The sequence below is a fragment of the Mytilus trossulus genome, chromosome 12 (assembly GCF_036588685.1).
Source record: "Mytilus trossulus isolate FHL-02 chromosome 12, PNRI_Mtr1.1.1.hap1, whole genome shotgun sequence".
In the NCBI taxonomy this organism is placed as follows: Eukaryota; Metazoa; Mollusca; class Bivalvia; order Mytilida; family Mytilidae; genus Mytilus; species Mytilus trossulus.
In genome coordinates, this window is record NC_086384.1 from 55,544,200 (window position 1) to 55,565,464 (window position 21,265).

General features: G+C 32.2%; 1 protein-coding gene across 1 annotated transcript; it reads left to right on the forward strand.

Annotated features, from left to right (window-relative positions):
• The first annotated feature begins 1,935 nt into the window (after window positions 1-1,935).
• On the forward strand, window positions 1,936-9,417 carry LOC134692598 (uncharacterized). Its single transcript, XM_063553055.1, has 4 exons — window positions 1,936-2,122; window positions 3,138-3,482; window positions 5,984-6,054; window positions 9,340-9,417. The coding sequence occupies exons 1-4, from the start codon at window positions 1,936-1,938 to the stop codon at window positions 9,415-9,417; spliced, it is 681 nt and encodes a 226-aa protein (XP_063409125.1).
• Window positions 9,418-21,265: the final 11,848 nt, after the last annotated feature.

Sequence of the window (21,265 nt, forward strand, 5' to 3'; positions counted from 1 at the left end):
TAGTTTTTCTCTTATATTTGATTTGTTTTCAACAGTTTTGATTTGTAGCCCGGATTGTTTTTCTCTCAATCGATTTAGGAATTTCGAACAGCGTTATACTAGTGTTGTCTTTATTTAACTAGTCTTACTTGATAATAGAAAAAGTAGTGTTGTAACATTTTTTTCTAATCCAAATAACCTGGTTCATAATTCTTGTGTTTTTATTTGACATATCCGAATCTTGATACAAGAAAACTTACATGCAAATTAAGAATACGTGTTCATTCCCTCGCCATTGAAACTGGAAGATACAAGAATATTACACGCCTTCAAATACTTTAAAGATTTCAAACGTGTCTTTTTTAATGATATTTTACATTTTTTTTTTCTGATAATGAAATGCAAAATATACTAACTCCAACTACTAGTGAGCAAATGAAATCTTTATGCTCCTTTATTAAGCAGTCTATGGAGCTGAGGACATGAGGTATATGAGGTCATTTGTTGTATTTAATAGGTTTTTTTATGTGAATTTTAATTTCACCATTTGATTGTTGTAACTACATGTATACATAATTGTTATACCTTTGACCTCTAATGGGTGTTATGTGTGCTTTAATAGCGTTTATTGTTTCATGTATGCATGTTTCCGACACAATGTTGAATTAACTATGATGAGGGACATATTTTATATTACTTTCATGGTCCTTTTTTTTAATTTCAGGGTATGACAGAATCACAAACAGAATAGCTGAACAGAGTATTTTTATTGGAATCAGAATTTTTTTAATTTTTGAAACCAACAGATGTTATTTTCAAGATTCAAGGACTGGATGGTACCTTTTAATATGCGACTTCAAAATCTTATTCATTTTTCTTTCCGTGCAGCATAAGTTTACTTTTTATTGTTTAATTTACACTTGTGAAGAACATGGTTATCATAGCATGATTGGCAAAGCTACGTAATATATGCTTGAAACAAAGTGCTTATTATGTCTGCGGTATATTTGTCTAATTACTGAACATTTACACTATGGAGGGGGGGGGGGCACTTTTGTCTGATACTAAGCTGATAGCCAATTATTAAAGGAAACTACTATAATATCAACAAACAAGAGTAAACGCAATCATATTGACTTCATAAATGCTGGAATGTATTTCTGACAAAAAAAATAACTATGATACTTTTAAATATATTTTATGTAAAGATATATAAAAAAATGTGCTATGATTGCCAATGATACACTTATCCATAAGAAAACTATAGGTAACTGTACGGCTTTTAACATTAGGCAAACCTCTTTATTACAAATCCAGCTATACAGACACCGACAATGCAAATATAAAATAAATTCAATGAGAAAAAAACGGCCTAAAAGACACTTATGATATAGAGTAACACACATTTATATCTTTTAAAAGACGAAACCGAGTAAAGACAACCTTTACCCTCTACTGTACCTAAAAATAAAACAACAAAATTACAAAAAGGGGTGAAAACTCATTAATTTAGTTCAGAATTGTGATTGTCTTTTTGTAGTAATTCATTGTTTGCGGTCAGCAAAAGACCACAAGGACACATGAATATGGGTAAAATTATCGGCAATTATTCAGTTCTAGTGAATACATGTATATTTATTGTCCGGATCAGTATGCATATACTGGAATTAAAAAAGTTATTGTGTGAAATTATTTTTGGGATTTTTTCATTTCAGACTTAAATGCTATTTTATTTTATACGATGTTGTTTTTATTCATATGAAATATTTCAAAATGCGAGTTTTAATTACTGCGTTTACTACTCTGTCGCATGTTTCGCAATAATAAAAACCTCGCAATAATTTCTGATTGTACAGTTTACAATATTCATACAGATTTTCTTAAAGTAGATTTTTATTTTCAATTTCTTTTTTTTAAAATTCATCGTCATATTTTTCACTGATTATATCTTGTTGTATGTCCGTCCAATCACCAAGTAGAGCTACAATTTTTCCATATCTTCTTCCGTTTATAGAGGACTTTATCGACGACATATGGGAGCTTGAAAGGGCAAAAAGGAAAAAGGCGACCGATAGACTTCTTCCGAAAATATCAGAAAATAATGAACTTCTTCCAAAGTTCATTTTAGCATTATCAGATCAAGGTAAGGTGTATATTTATATGGTTGGTTGATTTTTATTCTGAATGCCATTGCATCACTGTTACAATGAAAACCATTGTATAGAGGATAGCTCAACACCTTTATACATAATATATAGGATCACTTAGACTTAAAAGAAATTCAACACTTTGAAAAGTGAGTATATATGGACAAAATCACAGCGCTTTGCTGCTATATAATAACGACTTTGTGAAATGCCAAGCAAACAGAGTGGACCTTTATACATTGAGTTTTTTATTTTTACATTTCTGGCCTTACAAAAAGACAACTTTGCTGCTCCGAAAGCGAATCTTATATCGTTATCAAACCGTTTTAACTATAGCATGGAAAGTTTAGAGTAGCCTGATTCAAATATTATGGTCAGTTATAACTCAACAATGTGTACATCGACTTTGATTAACATATTTAGTAAAAGATACAGTCAGACATAATACATTGGGCGTCGCTGTCCTTCAATCGGGAGGTTTGGCATGCCACAAAACCAGGTTCAAACCCCCATTTTTTATGTTTATGTTTTATGTTTCTGTTGTTTCGTAGTTCTCTAATATTTGATGCGTTTTCTTCAGTTTTAGTTTGTAACCCGGAATTGTTTTTTTTTCTCAATCGATTTATGAATTTCGAACAGCGGGAAACTTATGTTGCCTTTATGTATACATGTTATAGTCTAAGTGCAATTACTTAAATCAATATTTGTATTATTGATAGCAAAATTATTTATACAAAATGTTTCTTATCCAGATATTTGTATATAAAAGTGTTCCATACTTATAAAAGAGGGACGAAAGACACCAAAGGGACAGTAAAACTCATAAATCTAAAACAAACTGACAACGCCATGGCTAAAAATGAAAAAGACAAACAGAAAAACAAAAATGCATGCACGGGAATACCGTATCAATTTGGAGATAAATACCCCGTATGCAGGTGCTGCTGGAATGTTGAATTTGAGTGTGGAAGTATGTTGTAAACTCTTCTCACTAAAATGATGTTATTTCAGGTTACCAAAGATTTGCTGATCCTATCAACAATATTTATCCAGACAGAGGGAGGAAATTTTGTCAAGAATTCTTTGAATTTTTGATTCATTACATGAAAGGAGAACTAGTTGATATATTAGAACCGTTGCAAACTTGTGCATACTTATATAGAAATAGATGTATTGAACTCAGTGATAAAGAAGCAATTGAAGCAATGCAGTACTCAAGAGGAAGAACTGCGGCATGTCAAGAAATGTTTCAGACCGTGAAACGTAGAAAAGATAATTGGGCATTACTGCTGTTAGAAGCGATTAAAGAAACACAGGAATATGTAAAGTTAAAAATGGATCCTTCAGCATCTCAGGGTAACAAATATTTCATTTATAATAAGCTGTTTTCATGTGGATAATTTAAACTATGATCATAAGCTCCAGTTCGAAATGGTTATCTAGTGGTACTAGGCAAATAGTTTACTTTTAAATAACATGAAATGTGAGCCACCGTAGACACATTTTTTTTCAAAAAACTTGAAATGTGAGCCACCGTAGACAAATATATATTTTTAAATAACATGAAATATGAGCCACCGTAGACGAAACATTTTTAAATGGCTTTGTATATTATGAATTCCTATTAACACATTTTATCTTGCCTTCCATACATTTCTAGGAATATGATTGGTTGAAAAACGTCAGCGAGAAGACCGTTTATATCCGATATTAGGTTGGTAGGGAGGCGGGGCTTATTTCAATACACGGTAGTTGTGGAGTTGAGGTCACTAACAAACTATGTAATTGATAATATAAAAAAAAAGATATGGTATGATTGCCAATGAGACAACTATCCACAAAAAAATGTTCTTTTTAATCCTGTATGTTATGTATTCATGGACACATTGTTGAAGGACATTTCAGATGACATAATAAATGTAAAATATGCAAGGGATTACAAACATAAAAACCTATTTTTTTTATTCATCTGATGTTGGACGAACAATGCAGCCATTGTCTTTTCCTGAATGTCAATGGACACTTCTTGGAGAACATATTTGTGATATATGATGCATTATGCTCAGGATATTCAAATTCTAAACTTTAATTGAAAAGTTCAATGCTTAAAATGAAAGTCCTTCGTTTAAAGTGTGTAGTTTTGTTAGATATCTGATGTTTATATAAAATTGAGAATGGCAATGGGGAATGTTTCAAAGAGACAACAACCCGACCATAGAGCAGACAACCGTCGAAGGACACCAATGGGTCATCAATACAGCAAGAAACACCGCTGGCGTCCTTCAGCCTTATCCACGTATACTGGCACAAATGTCAACAAAACCACTATGGAATATACATAAAACTGCAGACAAGTTTTACCAATAAAATCTTTCAATAGGACTTTTAACATTTGAATTTTAATGAAATAATAAAAAGGTATTTTCAATCGATGAAAGTTAGGCCTCCCATAATGATATGTGATGATATGCGATTATAAAGTGTTGCTTTTATCTTCTAATAATTTGCATGCGAAATACATACTTGAAATTGCTTTTTTATTTCATAAGAATAAATTCAACATTTCAAAGTACGTTCATAGCACTTGTTTATGTGACCGTTTTCTTTAAGTGCCATGGTTATTATCTAATAAACACCTTTTGTGATCGTAAATTGGTTGATCAATCGATCTCTGGTTAATAAATGCCTTTACTTTATACATTACACGTGTGCAACAATTAAACTGTTTACTTTGTAGTTTTTTGCAATCGAGACAATGTGTAACTAAATATGCAAATGGATTTACTACAAGTAATTGGATAAATGAAGTTTATAAAAAGAACAACATTAGACATGCTTTATCATCAATCATTTCTGTAAATTGTTGGTATTTATAAGATTTAACCGATACTTTGCATTTGGCGGGGAAATTGTTCGGCACGACAGGGTTTACTCGAAAGGTCACGTTAATTTTTACATCCAATATTTTTAATATTATGTTTCATGCAATAAGCAATTGAATAATTTACAAATGATCATATTTATTGGCATATATATATATATCAAGGGGTACAATCAAAATAATGTGATGGATGTACACACACCGGAAGTTATAGTCGAACTCGCCGCTTGAAAGGTAAGTAGGTGCATTTTCTTGTGTGTATCAATTAAATTTTGATTAATAAGTAGGCACACCGAATGTCGAATAGTATGTAGTTTTAAAATACACAATTGTTTTTGCTAGAAAGCGTGCAGTTATTGCAAGCACTTCGACACAGTTCCAAATTTTTGACGTCGAAGTGTTAGCATTAACTGCACGCTTTCCAGCAAGGATAATTGTGTTTTTCAAAACTAGATAGTATCCGACATTCAGTGCACTACCTCATTTATTAAATTTTATTGATATAAACAAGTAAATACGACTACTTAACTTTCAAGCGGTCTGCTCGACTGTTACATCCGATGTGTGTATATCCATCACGTGATTTTGATAGTACCCCTTGTATATGGTGACATTTTTAACTGATTCGTAATTTGTATATGACATTTTGAACTGATTCGTAATTTGTATTTGACATTTTGAACTGATTCGTAATTTTTATATAATAAATATTATTAAATGGTTGTTATAAAACCATCCCTCGGCTCTGTCGTGTGGTTTTGCACTTTACTCATTTTTGTTATTTATTAGTATAATTATTATCAGTGGTTGTGATATACGGGTGTAAACGAAAGAAGCATGTTTATTTTTGTAACTGAAAGATAGAACATATGCTGCTATTTTGAAACACTTATCGCTTTGTAAACAAATAAATTTCAACTACTAAATTTCATTTAAAGATTTCCTTCTGTACTGAAATACTCTAAGTATGTTGCAGAAGAGTTAGAGAGAACTGGTATATTGGCACAAACCAGCGTTATGACAGTGGATCGACAGCTTCTAAGAAAGGTTTGTCAGAGCATTTTATAGATTACTATAGGGAATGTTTGTTTGTCAATTGTTGAAATCCGTTTTTGACCTTTGGATAATTACTTACATGCACCTCTTTTGGTCACTGTTGGACAGTTGTCTACGAATGAACTAATAAGCTATTACTTTGATTAATAAAAAAATGTGGTGACTTAAAGTGACAAAATTCTTAACAACTATCACTAAATATACAGAGTGGTGACTAAACTAGGACAGGCTTTACATTTGACTTCTTTCTCTTGTTTCTAGAAACAACTTTCTATAGTTCCAAAATGACCAACACACCTACTACAATTAAAAAATTATGTCTTCTGGTTACAAATAATATATGATAAATAACTAAATCTTGGAGTGTTAAAAATGTGAAATTTTTGTTTGGTACAGTCCATAATTTATTAGAAAATATTCTCTGTCATGACTCAACGTCTTGATTTTTCATTGTGTAGTCAGCGTATAGGATGATAATATGTCATCAGAAATATAAAGAAAATGTAGTAAACGTTTATATATAAAGTGCTCAACCATGTTCCTACCATTCGGATAAGTTATGTGTTAGGCAGTAAAAGAATTTAACGAGATAATAAAACCAGAATTTGTAATAATTGCACGATATTTTCTTTTCAATTGCAGAATAAATGAAAATAAAACCTACAACGTGACATGTGACTGAGACTGTATATGATAAATTATTATTATACATTATACCTTATTTGGAAAGTGTCATCTGATTTCTATTTTATTAAAATTTGCTGTTACAAAATATTCAAAATTATTATAAATTAAGGAATGTATCTCCCTCATGCAAGGCTCTGATTCCTTTCACGGATTTGGCTATACTTTTTGGACCTTTTGAATTATAGCTCTTCATCTTTAATATGAGCTACTTTAACCTATAATGGTTTAATTTTTAAATTGTAATTTGGATGGAGAGTTGTCTCATTGGCACTCACACCACATCTTCCTATATCTATTTGGATTTCAAATATTTTGGCCACGAGCATCACTGAAGAGACATATATTGTCGAAATGTGCATTAAAGGTACCATGACTATCATTTAGTACGCCAGACGCGCGTTAACAATTCAAATGAGAACAAATATTATGTGATTAGATTTATTCACGTTCACCTACATTTGTCCATAGGTAATCAGCTTGAATATTTATCATGACATATACATTATACATTTATAGTTTTAAATCATAACATATTAATAATATGTCTTTTTTGCAGAAACATTTTGATGCACCTTTTCATTTTGATGTTAAAATACGACAAAAGTTTCGACTTCAATAGATTCGAAATTCGATAATGCATGAGTGTATCATTACCAATGATCAGTAAGTATTTACCGATTTTGTCCACAAAAGCTTAATGATCTATGCTACGAATGAAAATTCCAATCGAGAAATTGAATTGTCCGGTATACCTTTTAGTATATCACCAATAAACGACAACGATATTGCCGTCTCATCTAATCGAAAGTTTATAGAAATAATCAGTATCAACACAGGACAAGTTAAGAAAAAAATTGTAACAAATGGTAATACTGGCAGTATAACTTATCAAAACAGCCTGATGTATGCTGACATTAATCACCAAAAGATAGAAGTAATGGATATTACAGGAAAAGTAATAGGATCTTGCAATCGCCCTTTCAAATCAACGCTACTTTGCTTATCATCTGTCACCGACAGCTCGTTTTACGCAGATGCATCAAATAATTCTTTATATTGCTGTGACTTGAATGGATCAGACAGATGGACGTTTACTACTGAAATGATGAAATTGCCGACCGGGGTCACCACAGATGGGAATGGTAAGGTTTATGTGATTTGTTATATCTCTAACAATGTTGTAGTGATATCACCTGATGGTAAACATTATAAAGAATTACTTACTGAGAAAGATGGACTGCAAAACCCGACAGGGATATATTACAACAAATCGAACGACTGTCTGTTGATGTACAATAAAAGGAATTTTGATGTGTTTCTATTTGATGTAAAACAGTCACATTAAAATGAATGAATGCCATTTAAGTGATATATCTGAAATGAGTCAATTGTGAGCTTTTTTATTTTGAATTTGATGATTATTTCGCAATTTTATCAAATGAAATATTTACGATACTGCGCTATGCGTAACATACTTTAAATCTGAATAAACGATTATTTGTTGCACAATATATTTTGTCAAATTTGTGATCTAATAAAAATGTTTAAGATACAGTAACATTCAATTAAAGCTGTAGGTATAAAATACTTGTCATTGATGTCGACAATTGTGACGTCTTCATGTGCGCAAATGTAATTCATAATTTTCATTTTTGGTAATCATGGTAATTTATTGCGTGAATTGCCTTTGTTATTCTTGCTGTTATATGTTAAAAAAACACAAACAATTAGTTAGTTACACAGTCATTCTCATGTCACTATATTGATATTAGTAATATGCCCAAAAATGAAAATTCTCACAGGGTAATCAAGACCTAGAACAATGCATCAAATACATTTTTGAATGAAGTCATAACGAATTTGAAAATTAGGAAGCGACAAGTTGAAAGAACTTGACCATATTTTCCGACATTAACATGATTGATGCAGTCCGACATCAATTTTTGTGTGCAAAAATCATTTGTGCAATGATGATAGTTTTACATATATTGACACGATACAAAGTGGCCGAGAAAGATTTGTGTATTTTGTTAATACAAGCTTTGAGGAATGATGAAAAACACAAATAAATTATCATCAGCCGAAATAAATCAATGTATAATGCGTACTACAATAACTATATTAGATAGTGAAATATTGTTTAAAATTACATCAGAGAGGTTTGCAGAAGACTCACTTAGCATCACAAAGTATTTGCTTAGAAAGTCGATTACATTTTAAAAATCGAAAATTACCATAGCCGTTGATCGAGTTGATTTGACAATCCAGAAAAACAGCTGGTACATTCGAAAGTATTGTACGTGAACAATATACTTAAATTATATGCAACTTTTCATTCCAAAATATGCGGGAATGTAACACAACGTACCATACGAACTCTACGGACAGCTTTATGTAGTTTACGACCTTCAAAAGTAGTAGGTGTTGAATAGTGCTCATATCACGAGTTTAGAGAGGTTGCATATCAGATGTAAGACAGTTTGTCATATAAGTGGCTAAAGAGAGAAAAATTGAGCTGCTGTTTACAATAATTCACAGCCAATATCCTTGTAGTTACTGTATGACGGATGTATTTCCAATTTTTATTAGAGCTATATTGGCAAGGTTGCCATACAAAGTGAAGCATTTCCGACACCTTCACATTTCTTTGAGGCAGTCTCTGAATAGTATGTACCCTGATTTGAAAACAAACGTATACAGAAGGAGAGATGATGCGTCCTTTGAAACTGTAAATGGAAAAAAGACTTAACCCCAAAACTTTACAAAACACGCCTGGCATTAGCAGACACGATAGTCATAATAGAAATGCGTAACCACTTCAATATCAGTGTAGCATTACAAAAAACAAGTAAAGCAAAAAAAAAACCGGAATAACGAGCAAAAGTTAAAACGAAAAGACCCTAATCAAATGATAAAACGCATCAAAAACGAATGGACAAGAACTGTATTCCTGACTTGGTACAGGCATTTTCAAATGTAGAAAATGGTGGATTAAACCTGGTTCACTAGCGCTAACCCTTTCACTTTAATGACAGTCTCATCAGATTCCGTTATATTTACATTGATGCGTTAAATTAACAGACACAATAAATGAAATAGTCAAAATATGGGTACATCAGTCATCTTCGTATAACAATTTTAAAAGGAACAATTGAACAGAACACAAAAACATCTACCATCTACGAACACATTCATCGATTTGAGTGTCTGACGTCAGAAAAAATTATACGTTAAGTTAAATTAAGCAAGTATAAGGATATTAAGTGTTGTGTTTAACATTGAGAACTAAAAAAAGAATTTTCCCGTGGGAGGTAGGTGTAAGACAGGGAGAAAAAAAATGTCTTCTGTTTTCTTAGCCTTATACCTGAATGACTTGGAGGAATATCTGGATGAAAACTCTGTGGAAGGTATAACATTTATGAATGGAAAATTTAAAGAGAATCTTGATTTGTATATCAAGTTATTTTTTTTCTGTACGCCGACCACACTATTATGTTTGCGAAGTCGGCAGAAGGGTCGCAAAAGGCTCTGAATGTTTTTGTGCAATATTGTTTTGAGTGTTTTTCCAAAGAGAGAGTTTATTAAGAATGTTCCTTTTGAACTATGTAATAAAATTATTGAAATTAAAGATTCATATGTTTATCTTGGTCTGCTGTTTAATTACAACGGAAACTTCTTGCAAGCTCCAGAAAATAAACTGGTAGATCAAGCTCGGGGTTCGATTTTTTTTATTCCAACCGGTCATTATTCAACTTTCAAGAAATTAATCAATAATAATATAATAAACCTCACATTCATGTTGACCGAGGACCAACTTTATGATTTTGTAAGTAAAATGATTAATGATGGTATAAAATCAAGTGTGAGGTCCAAGAACTCCATTTCGTAGGCATACACATAAATAAATGTTAAAAAAATTATTATGTCTTCAATATTTAAGATAGCAAAAAAAAAATAGCTTTTGATTGTGCCTTGTTGAAAATGTAAGCTTATGCATATGTATCAATACTTCACTTGTATGTATTTTTAAAAAATAATATTTTGTCATCAATTTAATATTTCCGTACATAATAAGCACTATCTCGTGATTTCGATTGTTTTTATGTCACGTGGTTTTCTTTGTTTCAGTTAAAATAATGTCAAAGGTTAAGTATTTCCTACAATTGTTGTGACATTATGAAAGTACATTTTAATGAAATACAATTATTTCCACACCAGTTCATTTCCTGTTATCAATCTCATGTTTTTCCCCCGGCACGATATGAAGCTTAAGATCTTGCAATTAAAGTTGATGTCTATAATAATGAGACAAACCAATATCGTATAATCATAACAAGTTATATTAGGAATGGCAGTTTTTATCAAATAGTTCGTTTCGATGTATGTTGGCGTTTGTTTTTGTTGCACTTCAGTGGTCCTGTTGTTGCCTTGATTTCCTCTTATACATGTTATAGTTGATGGGGTAAATCCAGTAAAAAATCTCCCATTGACTTTAATGCTAATCTATGTGTGGGAATAAATTTATACCTGATTTACCTTTAGAAATTAAAAACTTTCATATATCATTTATGAAAGTACAAATGTAGCCCTATCTTTTGCAACAATAAAAAACATAGGGTCATGCGGTATTTTTGGGCATTCACATGGCCTTGTTTACAAACAATGAAGATTCGCACTGAATTCCTATACTGACCCCCATTACTTTTCAACTCTAATTTTTATCCATCTACCAAAAAATATTTATTACAAACATTATCTACCAATCAGAAGAGCACCTGACTTCACTTTTAGACAGAAAGCTCTCCCTTAAATGGGCGGTCCCTGATGACGTATATTTATTTACTGAATTTACTCCTGATGTGTTTCCCTCAGTTATAATTTGTAACCCGTAATTGTTTTCTCTCAACTGATTTGTGACTTTTAAACACCGATATATAACTGTGGTGATAGTTTGTTTTATTGAACTTTCGTCATTTGGTTTTCTTGGACTATTTAAATATTGACAATTTTATCAATTTTACCCCGTTCTAAATTATTATCATCTATTTTATCAGCAATCAAAGACGGGCTTCAAAGTTATTGTGAAACTGCCTATTCTAGAGGTGGCGTGAATCAGATGTGGATGCTTAAAAATTCCAAAGATCTTTTAGAGTACATACAATCTAACTCTCTTTCATCTTGTTACAGTATTAAAACATTTGACTTTTCTACTCTTTACACAAGTATTCCACATTCCAAACTAAAAGACAAATTAAAAAAGTTGGTATTACTTTGCTTCATAAAAAAGAATGGCCAACGTAGATACAAGCATCTTGTCTTAGGGAGGGATGAATCCTACTTTGTAAAGAATCATTCTGATTCAAACAAAAAATTCTCTAAAACCGATATTATCAAAATGCTTGATTTCGTGATTAACAACATCTTTGTTACGTTCGGAGGACGTGTTTTTCAACAGCCTGTCGGCGTTCCAATGGGAACAAACTGTGCCCCTCTACTTGCTGACTTGTTTCTTTATTGTTATGAGGCTGACTTCATGCAGGAACTTCTTAGGAAGAAAGATAAGAAGTTAGCAATATCCTTTAACTCTCCTTTCCGCTATATAGATGACGTTCTTTCACTAAACAATTCAAAATTTGGTGACTATGTGGATCGCATCTATCCCATCGAATTGGAGATAAAGGATACTACAGATAGAGTTTAGTCGGCTTCATATCTTGACTTACATCTAGAAATTGACAATGAAGGTCGGTTGAAGACCGAACTTTACGACAAAAGAGATGATTTCAGCTTTACAATTGTGAACTTTCCATTTCTAAGTAGCAACATTCCAGCAGCACCTGCATATGGGGTATATATCTCCCAATTGATACGATATTCCCGTGCTTGCATTTCCTATCATGAATTTCTTGACAGAGGGTTACTGCTCACAAGGAAGCTATTAAACCAAGAGTTCCAAATGGTGAAGTTGAAATCATCCCTTCGTAAATTTTACGGACGCCATCACGAGTTGGTTGACCGTTTTGGAATAACCGTTTCACAAATGATATCGGATATGTTCCTTACGGCGTAACTACAATCCCCTTCCCTTTCATGAATTTGACCTACCGAATTAGACTATTTACCGGATTTGTAATCACATAAGCAACACGACGGGTGCTGCATGTGGAGCAGGATCTGCTTACCCTTCCGGAGCACCTGAGATCACCCCTAGTTTTTAGTGGGGTTCCTGTTGTTTATTCTTTAGTTTTCTATGTTGTGTCATGTGTACTATTGTTTTTCTGTTTGTCTTTTTCATTTTTAACCATGGCGTTGTCAGTTTGTTTTAGATTTACGAGTTTGACTGTCCCTTTGGTATCTTTCGTCCCTCTTTTATCACATATTTGTACTAAAAGATCCAGTAGTAGGTACATTATTCATAATGTATATGATGTTAGATTGAAAATGTTTCATTTCAAAAGGTTGAAAACATAAATGATGTAAAGTGATGTAAAGTTTGAGTACATACTTCTTCGTACTAAAGCAATATTTTCTGTGTTTTAAAGTGAAGTTATGTCGTACTATATGTGAACGATATTCAAGTGAGTATTTAAAAGAAGACGAAGCTTCAGTAGTTGGTTTATACTTAAATGTAAATTTCGCCAACCGCTCTTATCGTCCAGGTGTTCTGTCGTTTATCATTTTAAATACATATTTTATTTATATATGCGTGATCAACTCATAAAGGATCAAGTGATGAACCCCATCCAGAGCCTCGTGCAAACTGTTTTACTTCCGATGATTATTTTCCAATACAGGAACTATTTCATTTGAAAAAATAAAACATAACACACTTTTTCTATTTGTGCGTTCACAAGTTTTAGTTTAATTCATGGTTAAGCTTTCGTCAATAATTCTTAATCTTGTAAATTGCAGTGTCAATTTTTATGCTTTTAAGTCGAATGATATATAAATATGCTGTTTCCTGTCTCCTGTTGGAAAATTGGATACATGTAAAAAGGTATGAAAAATCCTTTTTTCGAATTCTTCGTCAATTTATCCCTCTCTGCACCCATAGTATAAAACAAATTTATCAACGTGTGGTTCGTTTGTTCTTCGTTGATTTAAATATGACGTCGATTTTTTTTGCTATCATCTGAATTTCATATTGTGACGGCATAAAAAAAGGTGACCATCCCTGATGACGTCACATAGAAAGAACGCATTTTTTGCAGATCATTCGCAAAGAAGGAAGACGTTTTAATATTTGCAAACAATCTTTATGTAGATTTAATGGAATCAGTTATTATAAAGAGCAAGATTGGGAAACCTTAGCTTGATTATAAAAATTGTATTACTCATATCACTTGCAATATCTAAGCTTATGTATGTCATTTACTCTACTTATGTAATAAAAATCTTATGCAACTAAATACAACGAGATATTAACATGTTTTTTTATTGAATGGTGGTACTCCAAAATGTAAATTGGACGTTATTAAAATGTCTCATAGAGATGGGGGACCCAAAATGTTTAGTAACAGCTGACCTCCTTTCGTATTTTGTGGGTAGACAGATATCTGTCAGATCATGAATTCAAATGAAAACATGATTTCAAGTATTTTCCCTCTTTTAGATTTATATATTTCTATGTTGTGTAGTGTGATCTATCGTTTGTCTGTTTGTCTTCTTTCTTTTTTAGCCATGCGTTGTCAATTTACTTTCGATTTATGAATTTGACTGATTCCTTGGTATCTGTCGTCCCTCTTTTATTTTCTATGAGTAAAAATGGTTGGTTATCATGTTAGCGTGTTGTATAGATATAGACGATACCGATCTGTTTATAAAGGGAACATAACAATTCTGGTACACAAAATGTTTTTAGATACCACATTAAAAAAATATCATGAAATAAATCAGGGAAAATCAGTCAGGTTGTTATGTACCGATCGAGATGTTATAGGATATGGGTTAAGCACGTTGAGCTCATTGGGTGTTGGCAGTGCTAAATCTAGCTTGTCCGAAACATACATTTAAAATTATATAGATTATGTAGATAAGGCGTCGCTACAGTAAAATACAAAAGCAAACAAAGACAAGAAATCAGCAGTTTGTATTTCAAAAGTCCAATATCTTAAATTAATAGGGGTGATATATGCATAACTGCGTGGCAATCTGAGAATTCATATGAGATAAAGTTTTCTACACTTAGATTATGGCCAGAACAAAATCACAGCAATTGCACTAACATAGTATTCATATTTTCGAACCTGTACTACAGTACTTACTATTGGGCTACTGCTATCCACGTTGATAACAATCAACCAGCAGAGATAGGGAAAGTGAATAGTAATTACACATAAGGTAACAATTTTCATAATTACCTTTGTACATTTTTACAACAAATTCAAATGTATTATCCAGGATGTTCGAGATAAAACATTTGTAAGTCAATCTGAAATACATAATGAACAAACACGAAGAAACACAAAAGCTAGTATAGGGCTAACTAATTTTTGATATGACAAAGACAAAATCAATTGGTTAAATTAAAGTTTGAAGCTGGCATGTCAGAAGCTCCTAGTAGGCCTTTACTAATGGGTGTGGAATTGTTTTCTTGCTTAATCATTTTTTTTTTTAATTTCTGACATCGGACCAGGACTTCTTTTAAACTGAGTTTTACTGTGCGTATTGCTGTGTGTGTTTTATGTTACCTTGGCTGCATGCTAGAGGTATACGATGGGGGTAGGGGAATTCTCCGCCTCATCTCTTGACTTACATTTAGAAATTAACAATGAGTTGGTTGAAAAACAAAACTTTACGACAAAAATAATGATTCAAGCTTCCCATTTGTGAACTTTTTATTTGTATGCAGCTACATTTCAGTAACGCCTGCAGAAGGAGTATATATCCCCCGATTGACACGATATTCCAGATCTTTTATTTCCTATCTTTATTTCCTTGATACAGGGTTACTGCTAACAGGGAAGCATTTAAACAAAAAAAATTAAGAAGATAAAGGGTATTAACCCTTCACGGACACCATCACAAGTTCGTTGACCTTTACGGATTATCTGTTTCACAGATGATATCGGATATGTGCCTTGAGTATTAACTACAGCCCTGTTCCCTTTTTACGAATCTGACCTACCTATTAAGGGGGCTCCTGGGTATATATCAATTTTTTTTTCTTATATAGGATTTCGCTATATTTTTCTCTAAATAAACTTTATCCTATACCTCATGATACCTAATAGAAAAATAAAATAAAAATATGGGGTTACCGTTCATTTAAGCTCAAATTCTGCAATCGAAAAAAACATGCATTTTTGTTTAGGTACTTTTTTTCTGTTGAACTAATAGGAGAAAAAAAGGTAAAATTGAAATAAAAAAAGAACCTAATGTAAGAAATTGCTTAAATTTTACAATTGTTTAGTTTAAGTGCAGCTTATTTGAAAAAAAATAAAAAAATATAGGTCACCGATGAGTTTAAAAAGATATTTCAATTTAAATGCCCAAAAATGTCACGTTTTCACCAAAGGGAGATAATGTGGAGCTTTTTCAATGATATCAAAGTTTTAAAAATCATTTGGGGCTAAAACGCCTTGATTTTTTGGCTGATTTTTTAACCATATCATAATGTTACAACTAAAAGTGTAATGAATAAAATTTGTTATGTAAACAAATTGTTTAAATATTTGCTTTTTTAGTACCCACGAGCCTCCTTAAGATAAAGTACTGGGTTTATAATATCCCAGCAGTACGACGCGTGCCACATGTGGAGAAGGGTTTAATTACCCTCCGGAGCACCTTATATCACTCCGAGTTTTTGGTAGGTTTTGTGTTGCTTAGTCTTTAGTTGTCTATGTTGTGTCTTTCTGTTAACTAATTTTTGTCTGTTTGTCTTTTTATTTTTAAGCAATTACGTTTTTTTTTTTGATTTATGACTTCTGGTATTTGTCGCCCTTCTTCAATATCTTACAAAATATGTTAAACCTCGCCAATATTTATTCGCATATCGAAAGTCTGACGCTGTAGGCTTTTATTAGTTTTATATGATTTTAAATTTTAGTTCATTTATATGTTTATTAGACTAGTACATGTTTAGGGTCCAACTAAAGCCCGCTTCCGTGTTTTGTATTTTGTCCCTGTGTTTAAGATCTATTGGTGCGATTGGCTGCCTTCTGCTCTTTGGCCGGGTTGTGATCTCTTTGACACATTCCCAATTTTCATTCTCAATTTCATGGGTAGAAATTGAAGATGTAGTTTTATTGCCAGTAACACGCAACTATTCATGAGAGACCAAATGACAGGGAAGTAAGCAAGTATAGAAAACTAAACGATATTCAACTAAATCAACTTGTTCCACAATAGATATGAATGAATGATGTCATCACAAGTAAAACAACAAAACTACCGAACTCCGAGGAAAACGGACAATCCGTAATCGAAAGAACAAAACAGTAAGACATACATGTATAATAGGAACACATGTCAAAAATATATATAGCGGTACAGCAGTCAACATTATATAATTAATAATTATAAGGCAAGTTACAAAGAAACAAGTATACATTTCAATTCAATTTTGTAATTTGTTTAAATAAAGTTTTCTTTTCAATATATCGCTATTAGAAGAAATACTTGGATGGCTTTGTCATTAGAGTACCAAGATGTAATACGATGTTCCTTTCTTTCAAACTTTAGATGAGAATTTACAAACTTATTTGCAAACTTGTCACTTTAACTTTTATAGATAAATTCTCCCTGACGTCATGTTTTGTAGAAGGAACAATCCATAATAAATAACACGCACTGTTATCAATGGCTCCAAAAGAGAAAATCAATTACTTCAAATTAGTGGCTCTAATTGCTGATATCGCCATTCTTGTTATCTGGCAGTATATAAGGGAAAATATTCTAGGAAAAGATTCTTTTGAAACATTTCTCAATAAGGAGAAACATACATTGGTGCACTTGTTTGAAACCTTACCATGCTGTGAATGTTTAGTCAGTAAGAAGATAAATGGAGAAAGACTAGTCTCAAGGAAACAGTTCCTCGTATTATATAAATCTATTGACCGGAACAAGGTTTATTACCACAACAAGTATGCTTGCAGAAAGTTGACACAAATTTGCATCTGTAATTATTCTGCGAACGACAATGTAGATGTCAAAGTTGTTGATATCACACTTGCAATCTATATCATTAAAAGGTGTGGAAAACGCGAACAAGGGGTAGACAATTGGATTGAACAGATAAAAGACGTCCGAAACAAAATATTCCATCTATCTGATATACAAAAGATAACAGATCACAAATTTAACAGGACATGGACAAAATTAGAAGGATCCATATTGGGAATAGCAAATCTAATGGGCAGTGCATACGTAGAGGAAATTGAGAAAAAGTTGTTACAAACAAAGGAACATATATTTATTTCTGCATATATGTTGAAGTATGAGAAACTTTGCTGTGACTACTGGAGAAATAAATGTGCTGAATTCGAGGTAAGATTTACCATGTTCTGTATTCGTTGAATAAAATAATTAAATTTCAAGCCTCAGTTTAATGTCAGATTTTCTAAATTGATCTTTTTATAAATTTTCAATAAACCAGAGTTAAACTTTTGTTTTTACGCCAGACGCGCGTTTCGTCTCCAAGATACTCATCAGTGACTCTTGAATAAAAAGGGTGTAAAAGACCACATAAAGTACGAAGTCTGAGAGCATTGAGAACAACATTTCTAAAAGATTTTGCCAAATACAGCTAAGGTAGTCACAACATTCAACTTGAAATCGATTGACACGTTATCCATAAACATACATGTTATTATCTACAAGCTTTTTCCCAATATTTTTTCCTTGCGTTTCAATACGTTCAAAGTCTCTGGTTAGTATAAAACACACTCAAATTGATATCAATTTATTTGTATTTACATTTGAATATGATATTCAACCTTTCAAAACATTATTCTATTTTTGTAATGATTTTTGTTGTTGTTATTTTATGAAGAGAGCTCAGATACAGGTTATCGAAAAGAAAACAAAGGCTCTACACATGAAAGATCCTAAAGTGTTCAGTAAATCCATGGAAAAGGATTGTCATAACACTATGGAAGAAATTCGTAAATATGTTGATTTATGTACTTAAGAAGCTCGACAATGTCCAGGTTACAAAAGTGAGGTATTCTTGCCAATGGTACAGAGACCAAATGAAATATTTGTTAGCAATTATAAATAACCTGTGACGTTGAACAATACAAAACACAAATAAGCCTATTATCATGAAGATATAAATGACCCTGAAAGGATAAATGCAAATCAATTCAACCGGTGAAAATAATAAAACATACACATACAAGGGAGCAAACCCAACATTTCTGTAAAACCATCGTGCTGTTATCTATCACATTTGTTGTAAACACTAGTAATAATATAAGCATCATTAATTTTGACCAGTTCCGACAAATGAAAAAAACCAACAACGAAACATGCATTTCTACGTGTTCTGTAAACCAACTTATTTTCTCGGATACTTAATTTCGCGTTTACTCTTGCTAGATCACTTTGCGGCTATTTGATTTCGCGATTTTCTGAACTTTATTAAGGAATGATCCAAGTATTACATATTCGCGACGATTAATATTCGCGTTATTTTTCTACTCGCGAAAGTCGGGAAAATAAGTTGGTTCACAGCATATTACTCTTTTATGAAAGAATACATGTATGTCTTGAAAAGCATTACTTATAACAAATGTTACATCATTCATTACTTTCATTTGGACAGGAAAGTTTAGAACTATAATTAACAACATTAATATACTGATCAAGGTATTTGGGAAGAGCGAAGATGTGAACGCATTATTAGTGAACGAAGGTATAATGTTTTAAGAGTGATTGATCATTTAATGTTTCCTCAGTTATGTATGCATATTTATCCTTCCAACACATGTGATCTAATTCGGACATTTCCGGCCGTGTCCGTGTTACTTGGTCTTCGTTTTTTTTTATTTTTTATTATTTATGAAGTATGAGTTTTGATACCTTCTTTGATGAAGTATTTATAAAAAAGTGACTAACATTCTTTCCTTGATTCATGATTAGAATAAAAACTAGAGGCTCCAAAGAGCCTGTGTCGCTCACCTTGGTCTATGTGAATATTAAACAAAGGAAGCAGATGGATTCATGACAAAATTGTGTTTTGGTGATGGTGATGTGTTTGTAAATCTTACTTTACTAGTCTTGCTGCTTACATTTATCTCTATCTATAATGAACTTGGCCCAGTAGTTTCAGTGGAAAATGTTAATAAAAATTTACAAATTTTATGAAAATTGTTAAAAATTGACTATAAAGGACAATAACTCCTTAGGGGGTCAATTGACAATTTCGGTCATGTTGACTTATTTGTAAATCTTACTTTGCTGAACATAATTGCTGTTTACAGTTTATCTCTATCTATAATAAAATTTAAGATAATAACCAAAAACAGCAAAATTTCCTTAAAATTACCGATTCAGGGGCAGCAACCCAACAATGGGTTGTCAGATTCATCTGAAAATTATAGGGCAGATAGATCTTGATCTGAGTAATAATTTTACCCCGTGTTGGATTTGCTCTAAATGCTTTGGTTTTTGAGTTATAAGCCAAAAACTGCATTTTACCCCTATGTTCTATTTTTAGCTGTGGCGGCCATCTTGATTTGAAAGTCGGATCACCGGACACATTTTTAAAACAAGATACCCCAAAGATGATGATTGCCAAGTCTGGATTAATTTGGCCCAACAGTTTCAGAGGAGAAGATTTTTGTAAAAGATAACTAAGATTTACGAAAAATGGTTAAAAATTGACTATAAAGGGCAATAACTCCTAAACGGGTCAACTGACCATTTCGGTCATGTTGACTTATTTGTAAATCCTACTTTACTAAACATTATTGCTGTTTACAGTTTATCTCTATCTATAATAATATTCAAGATAATAACCAAAAACTGCAAAATTTCCACAAAATTACCAATTCAGGGGCAGCAACCCAACAACGGGTTGACCGATTCATCTGAAAATTTCAGGGCAGATAGATTTTGACCTGATAAACATTTTTACCCCATGTCAGATTTCCTCTAAATGCTTTGGTTTTTGAGTTATAAGCCAAAAACTGCAGTTTACCCCTATGTTCTATTTTTAGCCGTGGCTGCCATCTTGGTTGGTTGACTGGGTCACGCCACACATTTTTTAAACTAGATACCCCAATGATGATTGTGGCCAAGTTTGGATTAATTTGGCCAAGTAGTTTCAGAGGAGAAGATTTTTGTAAAAGATTACTTTAGTTTACGAAAAATTGTTTAAAATTGACTATAAAGGGCAATAACTCCTAAACGGGTCAACTGACCATTTTGGTCATGTTGACTTATTTGTAGATCTTACTTTGCTGAACATTATTGCTGTTTACAGTTTATCTCTATCTATAATAATATTCAAGATAATAACCAAAAACTGCAAAATTGCCACAAAATTACCAATTCAGGGGCAGCAACCCAA